Source organism: Desmodus rotundus, chromosome 8 (genome assembly GCF_022682495.2).
Source record: "Desmodus rotundus isolate HL8 chromosome 8, HLdesRot8A.1, whole genome shotgun sequence".
Classification (NCBI taxonomy): Eukaryota; Metazoa; Chordata; class Mammalia; order Chiroptera; family Phyllostomidae; genus Desmodus; species Desmodus rotundus.
The window spans coordinates 131,919,505-131,931,796 of NC_071394.1; the positions used below are offsets into that span (position 1 = coordinate 131,919,505).

Below are 12,292 nucleotides of genomic sequence, written 5' to 3' on the forward strand. Positions count from 1 at the left end.
CAAGCAAGGGAGGAAGGTCGAGCAAAGACACAGAGCTAGACGGAGCAGACCGAGGCCCGGCCTGGCCAGCAGCTCCGAGAGGACACCTCGAACCACGCTCAGACTGTCCCCAGACAGGGGCCAGCAGCAGAGAGGGGTGGCCCGTGACACTGTGACCAGGGGCCAGGGCTCACCTCAGGGCCCTCTGGCTTGTCAGGGCTCTAAATTTCTCTCAGCCTCAGGACCAAGGGCCCCTGTGGGACAGTTCCCTGGGCAGGCGACACAAGGACAAGTGTCCTCAGGGGGCCAGGCCTGGCCCCCCCAGCTAGGCCCCCAGCCCTGGACTCCAGCCTCCTGCCCTCAGGCAGTGCTGGCTCCCGGGTTACAATGCCAGGCTCTCCAGCCCTTGGGCCAGAGCCTGGCCCCCAGTCTGGGGGCCTGGTCCCCCAGGGCCATTGCTCTTCTTGCCTGTGCAGATGGAGAACCTGAGGACTGCATGGGGGAGGAGGCTTGTCCAAGCTCACGGAGCAAAGCAGCAATGGCTGCCTAGCCAGAGGGGCTGGTCACAGTTAAATGAGCAGCAGCAGCACCCCCGGTCCCAAGGCCTCCGCTTCCTCCTGCTTCCTACTGTAGGAGTCACGATTCTTATCCCCACTGCACCGACGTGGAAACCGAGGCTCGGAGAGCAGACACCTGGGCTGTGCTCTCCCGGGAGAGTCTCCAGGAGGAGGGAGGACCATGGTGGCCCGGCTTCTCTCTGGGTGTTTGGCACGTGGGCGCACAGGGAGGGGTGGAGGCGGGTGAGTGGGGACTCCCCACCAGTGGCCAGGGCGCCACCATGAACCCACGCAGGTCCTGGCTAAGACCGTTCTCCTCAGCTTGGTGGCTGGCCTTCTGACAGGGAGTCAGGAGAGCTGGGGCCCTCTGCTCGCACAAGCCCCGCCTCCCAGAGGCTCTGGCCCTGCTGGTCCTCCTGTTTCCTGGCCCTCCCATGCCACATACTGCCAGTGCCCACCATCTCCCCAGAGGCCATCCTGGCCTCCTCACTGTCCCCTGTCCTGCACACTTGCCCCTCAGGCTATTCTCCAGTTAGCAGCAGGGGATCTTTCTAGTGACAGCCAGGCATAGCCAGCCCTGTCCCCTGGACCACAACCTGGCCCTCCCTGGCCCGTCCAGCCCTGGAGAAGGGGCTTCAGCTCCCCCTTTGCCTGCAGCAGGAGTGGCCGGATCCGGGTCAGAGGAGAGGGTGTGGTGTGGAGGGACTGAGGGGGATGCGCAGGCGCCAGCCCCTGCAGGTGTGTGGTGGGCAGCCCCGGGGGAGGGCTGGCTGCCTGAGCAAAGTTCCAGCGGGGGCTGGCATCCTGTGTGGCCTGTCAGGGCTCATCTGGCCCAGCCAGAGACAATAGGACTGAGGCCCCATCTTCCCTCTGGAGCGTGGTGATGATGGTCTTTCACGGCCATGCCCGGGAGGAGGTGACCTCACTCAGGCCGCGCCCTGGTGATGGGCGGCTGGAGTCAGAGGTAGGTGGCTCCTCCATCCCTGGGAGACCTGTGTGGGCTTGTTCTGTCTCAGAAACGAGGGGGCTGTGTGGGTGGGTGCAGTGCATGGCCATGCGTGTGTCTCTGGTCCTTCCTAGGACTGAGGCAGGGGACCCCCAGCCCGATGGAGAAGGCAGGATGTGGGTGGGGAAGCCTAACTCTATGCTGTGTCACCCTGTGACACCCCTCTGCGCCTTGCTCTTCTTGTTTGCATGGGCCGGGGGCAGCAGGAGGACTCTGACCACCCCGGACTCAGGTCTGCTGGGTATTGGGAGTCGGGTGGGATGATCCCAGCAGGCCTCCAGGGGGTCGTGAGAGGGCTGTGCCCAGGTGAGGCCCAGAACAAGCAATGTAAATGTATCAAAGGTCAGACTAGACACCCCCCATGCTACCCAGGCTCCTGGAGTGCCCAGAGGTTACACTGGCATACTCCCTCCAGACACACCTGGGTCCCCATCAGGATCTCTGGCTCCAGTGAAGGGCTGTGTGCGGGGCTGCTGTTGCTGGTACACCTGCTCAGATGCGGAAGGCAGCCCAGCGCAGACAAGGTCAGGGCCGGCCTGAGTATGCCAGGCAGTGGCGGCAGCCAGGGCGGGGCCGGGGCCATCTCAGGCCCGCTGCCCGCCCCCACCTGCCCCTTCACGAGGGATGGCTGTGTTTGCGCTCTGGGAGGGGCCAAGGAGGCGGTGGCTCTCCTAAGGGCTGTCCCCAAGGCTCCAAGCAGGCCCGCCCTAAGGAAATGTTTCCACCTTTTGTGGTCTCCTCATCACCTCCTGCAAGGTGACTGCCCCAGGGCGCTGCAAGCCCCTTCTTGTGTCTGGCTTAGTCACCACCACTGTGGCACTTGATTCATTTGTCAGAGGACAAGGGAGGGCCCCACCACCCTGCCACCCAGCATGACATCACTGAGCTTCCCTAGGGCATGTGCCCACTCCTGGGCTGGTCCGGACAGCACCAGAAATGGCTGTGGCTTCAGCCAGAGGTGTCCTGGGCTGCACAGGACCTGTGGGGGGACAACAGAGCCAGAAGAGGTGGGGCACAAGCTCCAAGATGACCATGAGCCAAATCAGAGGGACCCCGAAGAATCGAGAAGCTGGGCCCCAGGGAGAGAACAGCAGTGTGGAGTAGGTGTGGCCTAGCCCCAGGTCCCAGTGAGCCCCCAGCCACAACCTGGCCCTGTTCCCTCCCGACGGGAGCCCCAGTGAGGCATAGGGCTGAGGTGCAGGTTTCGACAGTGAGGACACCAAGGGTCAGAGAGGCCACCCAGCTTGGCAAGGGCCCTGTGGGGGTGGCCTCACTCCTGAGGGCTGCCTCCCTCCATCCTGTGCTGGGGCACGCTGGCACTGCCAGGCACTTACTCAGCCCGCCCAGGCCCAGCCCCCAGCCGGCGCCCAAGGGCTTCCCCAGCCCTGGTCCCAGGCAGTGAGAGGGAACAAAGGCCCAGTCTCTGCCTGCCTGGCCTCCCGCCCCCTTGCCCGCCCCTGGCACAGAAGGACAAGGGCCCTGAGGAAGCCCAAGAGCAAAAGTAGCCCCGGCCCCTCTGCCAACACTGCAAGCACCCCCCTACCAGGCCTGCTGGTTGCACAGCAGGTCCCCCCTTCTGAGCAGGAGGGGTGAGGTGCCTGCAACCACATGGCTGGGACTCAGACCCAGGCCCCTTTGCTTACAGCGCCTGCCCTCTACCCTCCTGTGCTCGAAGGTGTGACCGGTGTGGTCTGGGTCGTTCCAGGTAGAGACAGGGCACAGACAGAGAAGGTAGAGCCTGGAGAGCTCAACAGGCAAGTCCCAGGAAAGGGGGCGGGTGGCCCTCGCCCTCCCAGCCCCGCCTACTGACCTACCTGCCATTCCGGCGCCAGTCCAGTGCTGGCCACAAAGAAAGGATCAAGTCACGTGAGAGGCAGAGACAGGGAAACTAAGTCAGCACCCACACCTCCTAGTCCCTGTCTGTAACGCAGGGCTGTCAGCCCCTGGGGGCCTCACAGCCCCAGGCCCCTCCCTGCTCCCTGCCCGTCCCAGGGCTGGCAAGAAGCCCCCAGAGGAGCTGCATAGGTGCCAGCTCCCCCCTGGAAGGCCCAGGCTGACCCAAAAGTGAACACAGAAAGTGCTGGGTAGGTGCGTGCGACTGGCCTTACTCGACAGACGGCAACGGGCTCAGACTGAGGGGCCTGTCGGAGGCCACCTCCCTCCAAAGGGGCAAAGCAGGCTGACCTGCGCCTGACCAGGTTTCATGTCCCACTGGTGTCCCAGAGGTTTCAGGGGTTGGGGAGAGGGTGATGAATGTGCACCCACGCCCATCCACAGGAGCAGCAAAAGGTCAGGTTCCAGGGGCTGTGGGGGACAGCGCTGCGACACCCTGGGCCGGAGCTGGCGATGTCTAAGCAGCCAGCCTCCAGTGACTCTGAGTGAGCAGGGGCTTGGCCTTGGGACCTCAGTCCATGAAATCTCTCCAAGCTCCTTCTGTTCACCGATTAGCAAAGGCCACAGAGAAAGCCGGTGGCCCGGCTGGGCATGCCCAGGGGCAGGAGGAATCCCCACACCCAGCTTCGCCAAGAGGTGTGGCGGCCCCTCCCAGTCGTGGGCACCTCTGACTGGTCAAAGCAGGTGCCCGGCAGGCCCTTGGTGCCGCCTCACACAGAACGGGCGCTGGGATGTGGGCCCCAGTGTCCCGGCCCTTGTCGAACACCACAACTCACTTTAAAGAAAAAATAATATTTATTTGCAATATAAACAAAGCCCGTTGCTGGTCCGGGATATATGTGTGTGTGTGTATGTGCAGGGCCACAGATTTTCCTTCATAGCGCGTCACAGAGCAAACGGGCCGCCCGCCTGGCATACTCTCATTTACACAAAGCAGATGCATCTTTCTGGGGTTTTCTTTTTAAAAGTAAAAAAGAGAGAGAAAGAGAACCACATACAGCACGGAAGCGTTTGTCAATTTCTCAAATGTGGCAAGATGTGGGTCCGCTGCCTCGAAGAATCCCTGAAAACAGCCCCATGAGGTAAGATGCAGCGGAGCCGAGCGCCGGCTCGCTCAGGGGCCCGGCCGGCCGTGCCCGCACCCGCCCCGGCCCCCCGCAGTCCTGACACCTGGTAGAACTGGGGCCGGAGAAGGAACACAACTGGAGGAGGGTAACGGAATCCGTGGCTTTGTTCTGTAGGTGCTGGCGGTGGGCTGCGGGGGACAGAGCCTCACACCCTCTGGCCGGTCCACCCTCATTCTCTGCGCCTGCCCCAGGACTGCACGGGGACGAGGTTCCTGGTGGTAGAGGCATGGGCGACAGGAGCGCTGGGCAGGCTTCCGCTGGGACGAGGGGCCGGGAGTGGCAGCAGAACCAAAGAAACAGCCAGGGTGAGGGACAGAAACTTGGGAGGCGAGGCTGGGCCCCCACCCCCTGTGCTTCCCCCAACACTGGGCCTCCACTCTCAGTCACAAACAGAGAGAAAGAGACAGAAGTAGTGGGTTTGTATAGGAAAGGGCCCGGGGCCCAGGCCCGCGAAGGGCTGAGCCCAGAGGCTAATGCTACTGCTTGATGGCCCCCCGAGGCCCCGCTGCCAGCAGGACAGCAACAGGGCCGCCCAACTCCTGCCTAGGGGAGTCTTCAGGGACCACTGGAGGTGCCGGGCAGGGCAGAGGATGCAAAGATCCCTCGTCTGGCCCACCTGCAGCTGTCACCACAGGCCACTGTGGGCCACGCCGGTGCCGGGCCAGGAGACTGGGCATGACAGGGGTCCCAAGAGGAGACGGCGCAGGCCACCCCTTCAAGAAGGGCCTGCTGCAGACACAGAGGCTTCACACATGTGCAAAACGCATTTGGTCAAGATCAACACCAGGTCTGTCTTTCCCATTAGAAAAAGGAAACAAAAAAACCCAACAGTAATTGCTTTTTGAAAAACAGAACTGAGAACACTTCTCTCTCTCGCAGGATCAAGAAAGGGATGAAATACTGGTTTATACAATCCACTGTTGCATTTAGCCTGAAAATAACACTTTTCATTAAAAAAAAAAAAATATCGAGAAGACCGTGACCACTGTCTGTGCTCCCGGGAGCTTGGATTCACCTGCCAAAAGGAAAGAGTAAACTCGGGTACGTGGATGTCTTTAAAAAAAAAAAACGCCAAACTGGCCGGGCGTCAGCAGGAAGGAGAGTCCTGGGGCAGGACGAGCCCGTCTGCCCCCCCGCAGCCCTGGATCTGCCTCTCCAGAGTCCGTGCACAGTGGCCCTGCCGTGGGCTCTGCCCAGCCGATGTCCGGGTTCCTCAGGCTCCCTGCGGAGGGCCCGGCCCCCTGCCCAACCGGGCCCCCGGCCTCACGTGGACTCCAGGGTGTTGAGTGGGAACAGGTTGTGGTTGGTGGGCGTGGAGAAGTAGAGCTGCTCACTGGGGGTATGGCTGTCACACGGGCTGCTCAGCCCCAGCGTCCGCTCGAAGTCCAGCAGTTGCCCCATGAAGTTGAAGTTGGGTGAGATGTTGGACTTTTTCCTCTTGACAAAGTCGTAGGCGTCATTGAGTGACAGGTTCATCTTCTGCATCAGGTAGGCCACAGTGACCGTCACCGAGCGGCTGATGCCTGCCAGGCAGTGCACCAGGACGCCGCACTTCTTGGAGCGCGCCTCGTCTGAAACACACAGGTGCAGGTCAGGGAGGTGCCTCTGCTGAGGAGCCACAAGCAGGGCTGGGACACAGGGGCCGGAGTGGTCATGGGCTGGTGCTGCCTGACTCCTGAGAGGCCTGGTGAAGTCCCCCACGGGGGGGGGGGACAGCACCCTGGGGTAAAGGCCAAGGGCATGACTGTGGAAACCACACATTAGCGCTGTCACTGGACATCCTTGTTCCTCAACTTGCTCATCTACAGAATGGGCCCTCTATTCGCAGAGCTCTTGTAAGGACCTGAGTGACAGTGACAGCTGTGACCACTGCTAGTCCTAACGCTGCTGTGGTGGTGTGTACCAGTGAGCTGAGGGTGTCCCTCTCAGGTTGTCTGCACCACGACTAGTAAGCTAATTTTATAAATGAGGAAACGGACACAGAGGCAAAATGACAGGCCCAAGGCCACACAGAGTCCTCCTAAGTCATGGCATCCACCACGGCCAGCTCATGACGTGGGGGTGGGGGCTGAGCTTGTCCTCCTGGGGCCCCTCATGGGCACCCCCTCCCCAAGGGAGCACGGCCCTGGCCTGCCCAGCAGTCCTCAGTGCGTTAGTCCCGCTCCTGAGCAACCAGGCCCTGGGACGAGGGCCACGCCAGGGCTGTCACGAGTGGGGTGTGCTTAAGTGGGCCCACCCACCCACTGACTAGCGCCCCCCAGCAGGCCCAGAGGCTGACCCGGTTTGGCCAACCCTGCCCCACCCTCACCCGGCCACCCAGCCACCCTCAGACTCCTGCCTCGCACACAGCAGAGCTCAACAGCTCTGGTCAAGCCACTAAACACCTCCGTCTTGTCATCTCTCCTTCTCTCTCTGCACCACAGCTATATGAGGGACACAGATTAATGACAGGCAGCCCTGGGCCCTCCAGGTCCCCACCTCTCTGCCTATGAGACCCCCAAGAGCCAGGTATACAGCTGGTGCTCAATTGGCGCACTTCTACACACCAACCCACAGGTTCTCAGATGGTCCCTCCTCTGGTGCTCACACCTGTGCCTGGCAGAGCTTCCCCTCCGCGCCCCCACTGGAGGGTGCCCAGGACTTAGCATGCAGTAGATGCTTAATCCGGACTCAGGGTCTAAGCAGGGAGAGACCAAAAGGGAAAGGCAGATGTTGGGGCTTCAAGTGGAACTGTGTGGTCTAACCTTGAGATCTGGGGCAGGAGGGGGTGGTGGAGAAGAGCCCCCGGTGGTGACACATCAGGATACGGCAACGCCTGGCCCCCAAACCCACTCCCGTGTGATCCAAAGCGAAACCGCTTCCGCTGGCTTTATTTTTAGCTCTCTCAGGGTGTGCCTGAGCTTGGGGGGCTGGTGTTGGGTCTGGTCCCACTGCATCCTATGATGCATGGGCCTCAAGTCCTTCACTTTCTAACTGGGGACTAATGTTCCCCCCACCCTTACACCCTGTTCTGCCCCCTCCCCAGGTGTAGAGGGGTCTTCAAGAAGGATAAGGAATCCACAAGCCAGGCTCAGCCCTGGGGGATCTGGGATCCCCCTCCACTCCCCTCCCTCACTGGGGGAGAGCACAGGCTGAGGCAGGGCCACAGCCCTGGGGGCCAGGCCCTCCTGCTCAGGGCTGGGAAGCGCCCGGCTGCCCGAGCCCCATCCCCAGCCCCTCCCCCAGGCCTCGGCTTCCTTCCTCCCTCCCTCCCTCCCAGCCAGGCACCTAGTTTTGGTTCCCAGTAAGCGGATGAGGCAGCACAGCCTCCCACTTCCTGTTATTAAAGCTAGCCCAGCCCAGCTGACACCAAAACGCCCTCCTCGGAACAGGGCCACCAGAAGAAGACTCTGCCTCAGCTCTGCCTCGGCCACTGCCTCCCTGCTGTCAGAGGCTGGGCAAAAACACCAGGCTCAGAGAACGCACGGTCTCCATTCACCCTGTGTCCCTTCCCTGCCGCCTGGGTGAGAGGGGAGCCCAGGGAAGATGACCTGCAGCCCAAGAACCTCCCGCTGGCTGAGGAGGAAGCAGGCTGGGGGGCGGAGGGGGGTCAGAGATAAGCCAGAGTCGGCTGAGGCGGGGTTGGAGGGGCTCAGAGGGCTCTGGGCCAAACAGCAGAACACACTGCTCTGGGGGAGGCCTTCCTCAGTCTCCTCCCACATTCTCTGCACCCCCATACTCCAAACAAGCACCACCGGCTGTGGGGACCATCTGGGGCTCCACCAGGCACTCTGGGGCCCCTCATTCCAACAGCTGCCTGTTTTGAGTAGGCCTTTGGCTCCAGGCCACACTTCAGCCCCCTCAGGTACACAGTAAAGCCCAAACAGGCACCGTGACAGCCTGGTCTCGGAGAGGCACGTGTGCTGAGGCGTGATGCAGAGCCAGTGCGACCCGTGGGAGGTCTGGGAGTTGTGATGTTCCAGCTTGCTCAGCCCCAAACAGCAGAGCCAGAAAAACCCAAGCTGGACAGTAGAGGCTACAACGTGCCCAGGACTCAGGGGGCTGACTGCTCAACCCTGAGGGCCTCAGTGACTCACAGCAGGCATGGGTACACCCATGGGCACATGCTGGCACATGCAGGGCGCACACAGGCCTTGACAGGCCCAGAGGTACCCAGTCAGGCGCGGGCGACACCCAGAGTCCTGTACACACCTTGCCGCACCCGCCCACCCACCCCGCCCAGAGCACAGCAACACCTACCGATGAAGCTGATGGCCTCGGGGAAGAACTGGGAGAGGTTCTGGCTCCAGTGGTCAGAGATGGGGATCTGCTTGTAGGTGAACTCGCCACCGTGCTCAAAGGCGTTAGGCAGGTTGGGCGTGACATTGAGGATATACTTGATGCCGTACTTGCCGAGCACGTCCAGGTTGGTGGAGTCCTTGGCGCAGCCGAGGTAGAGGTAGGGCAGGATCTGGACGGGGAAGGCCGGCTGGCTGGATGGCACGGGGCTGCCGTCGGACTCAGTGGCACTGCTGGGCAGCTCTCGGTCGGACTCGCCGTCCGAGCAGTCGGAGCTGATGCGCAGGCCCCCCAGGCCCAGCACGGAGGTGGGCGGCGAGCTGCTTGGCGAGGACGAGCTATCCACGTTGGTCTCGCAGTGCTCAGAGTACTCTGTCTGGAACTTGTTGAAACCACCTGTGGCCAGGGCAAGACAGGGCCTGGGTGAGGGGCTGCTGATGCCACTGGCCCATGCCCCCAGCCCAAACGGGCTGGCCCAGACCAACGATGGCCACGGGTCCGCGTGTCAAGCACCATGACAGCTAACATGGGCCACACCATGTACATTACATGTGCACCTTCTCCTGTTTCCCCCCCTCTATCCTAAGATCCACTTCACAGATGAGAAAACTGAGGCCCCAGGAGGTGAAGTCACGTGCCTGAGCTCCATGTCATTACTCATGAAGTGTCAGGGCCCTAGCCATAGCACCACCCTTAGGGCACTTGAGGACAGCTTCCACCTTATCCCTGTGCCACAGCTCCTTTGTGCACCTGGCACCCACGGGTGCCCAATAAGGGTTCAATGATAAAGGAAAGCAGACAATCCCATCGCAGGCCAGCACCTGTGGGCAAATCTCTGTTATGGATGAGACTGCAGAGGCCAGAGCTCTGGCTGGGTCAGAGGCAGAGAGGGCCTGGCCTCCTGACTGGGAGTCCAGAGCTTGTCCCCCAACCCCAACCACAGTCAGGGAGAGTAGAGTGACAGTATTGGCTGGCCCTTTCCCCCAGCAGCGGCAGGTTCATAAAGGAGATCCCAGCTTCACCTCTCCAGAATCGTCCCACTTAGAACACAAGACCCCCCCCCCCCCAAGCCTTGGACTCACGGAGTAGGAGGGCCACTGGGGGCTTTACAGGGACTAGAAATGGGGAATGCCTTGCAGCAAGGCATGGGCCCTGCGCCCGAGGGTGCCGCAGGCCTCCTCTCCCCTCCCTGCCCGCCCGCCCCACTGCCAGCGAGAGGCCATTTTGGAATGTTAATTGGAAACACCGGCTGCAGCCACTCGCCCCCCAGTGTTGCCTCCCCCTTCTGCAAGCTCTGGGCAGTAGGCTGGGGACAGGGCCCCGGGAAACCAGGGCTGGAGCAATAGATACTACGCACAGCCCCCGCCCAGATGTCTCCAAGAGGCGGTGATCCCCAACAGGGGAGATACATGGCGGAATGCTTAGAGTCCCCCAACCCAAACAGTCCCTATGCCCTGGAGGCAGGGGTGGTATGAGAAAGGATCCTGTCTGAACCCTGGACTTTCCGGGACATGCATTCCAGGCTGGAGGAGCTGGCCTTGGGTGCCCTGTCGCCTTTGCGGGGGGGGGGGGTGCCCAGGAGGGGCGTCCCAGGAGGGGCCCCTCCCTCCTCTGAGGGGCTCAGCTGGAAGCTGGGCGCTGCCATGGCGCCAGCAACAGTTAAAAAAAAAAAAAAGCCCAGAAAGGGAAAAGTTTGTTCAGCCCTCTGGAATCGTACCCGGAAAGGGGTGCAGAGGAGGCCCCCCCACCAGGATAAACCGCTGGGGCAGGGCTCCCGGGAGGGGCGGATGTGGGCCGGGGGCGACGTGGCGCCTACGGGCAGGCTGGGCGCGCGGACAGAAAGCGGCCTCCGGCAGGGGCGTCGGGAGCCGCGGAGGGTCCCTAATCCAGGACGGGGTCTCGCTGCTGCCCTCACCTTGGAGGTAGTAGGCCTGGCAGCCGTCGTCGCGCAGCTTTTGCAGGAGCAGGCCAAGCACCGAGGCGGGAGCGCCGGGCTCTGGTTGCCACTCGGCCGTGGCCTCGTCGTAGAGCAGCACTGTGGCCGCCTTGCAGCGCGTGGCGAAGCGCTCCTTGTCGGCGTGGTTAGGGATGATGGAGCGGATGGGCAGGTTGCCCTTGCGCAGGCGGCGCAGCATGAGGCCCGGGATGGCCAGGTTGATGGCCGTCTCGATGTGCGACGACTCGAAGAGCTCGTGGGGCCGGCAGTCGAGCAGCAGCAGCGACGCGCCGCCCCGCGCCTCCAGCTCCTCCTGCAGCCACTCGGCGCTCTTGCACGGCATGGCCCCCGCACCCGTCGTTGCGCCTGCCCCGGTGCCCGCGCCGGACCCGGCACCCGGCTCCGACCCCGCCCCGGTGTCCCCAGCCGCCGACGTCCCCGAGGCCGACATGTGCGCCCGCGCTGGGGGGCCGCGGAGCTGGTTTTTCATGGGGAGTGCGGGTGGCCCGGGGCCGGGGCCGGGCAGCCCTGCCCAGGGACGGCGCCCCGGCCGCGCGGGCCCCAGCCGCGTCTCCCGGAGCCCGCCTCCCGCCGAGCTGCGTACCCGCCGCCCGGGCCTCCCGGCCTCCGTCCCGCCCGGCCCTCCGCGCGCGCCGCGGCCTGACAGCCCCAATTAAACGGCGGCTCGGGCGGCCGCGCGCTGAGGCGTCCTCTGGGGGGCGGGGCTGCGGGGCCGGCGCCTGAGCTTAAAGGAGCCGCGCCTCCGCCGCCCCTCCCCACGGGGTACGAGGGCGCGCTCCCGACCCCGTTTACCCGGGCCCTCGTCCCGACTCAGCGCCGCCGCGGTCTCGCCAGGCCCGGAACTGGCTATGACCCGCTTAGAGGGCCGGGCCAAGACGCCCTCCCGGGTCTCCTATAAACCTGCTCGCCCGACTCTAAGGGCGCTACAGGGGGCGTTCTGAGCCTGACCTCCCCTCGCCACATTCATTAACAGAAGCAGAGTTCCCCGGGGACTGGGCGGTCACGCTGAGCCCACCTCCCCTCTTCCTTTCTGTCAACCCATTCATTCATTTTCTCAGCGTGTTCATTCAACAAAAGGAAACTGACCGCTTACTACGTGCCAAGCACTGTGTTTAGGCGGTCACTGTTTCAGGTGACTGCAGAGTGTCTGTGACGGCTACAGGCTCCGAGACCTGCGAGGTCTCACCCCAGCTAGCCTGATCAGAAATCAGCACGTGGGCGACTGGCGGAGTAGGACTGCCCAGGCCCATGCCATCCACACTGGGCAGGGGTGGAAAAATCCTGGAAAGGACGAGCCCTGAGAGGTGAGAGGGAGCCCTTTAAGAAAGCTTTCCAAGCTGGGTGGTGACAGGCGCGGAGTGAAGCGCCACGTGACTTTTCCACGGGGGCGGGAGGGCAGAGGAGCACCTCCTTCCCAAAGCACCAATCAGCGTTCGCCATAGGCGGGAGCGCGCCGCTCAGATGGCCAATCGCGGCCGAAGGAGGGTGTGAGGGC

General features: G+C 63.0%; 1 protein-coding gene across 1 annotated transcript; it reads right to left on the reverse strand.

Moving 5' to 3' along the window:
- Nucleotides 1-4,211: 4,211 nt before the first annotated feature.
- DUSP7 (dual specificity phosphatase 7) lies at nt 4,212-11,459 on the reverse strand. The gene is made up of 3 exons (XM_024565921.4): nt 10,756-11,459; nt 8,802-9,236; nt 4,212-6,133 (listed from the first exon to the last, which is right to left on the reverse strand). Exons 1-3 carry the CDS (start codon nt 11,264-11,266, stop codon nt 5,826-5,828), a joined length of 1,254 nt encoding a protein of 417 aa, XP_024421689.2. The 5' UTR covers nt 11,267-11,459; the 3' UTR covers nt 4,212-5,825.
- Between the last annotated feature and the right edge of the window lie 833 nt (nt 11,460-12,292).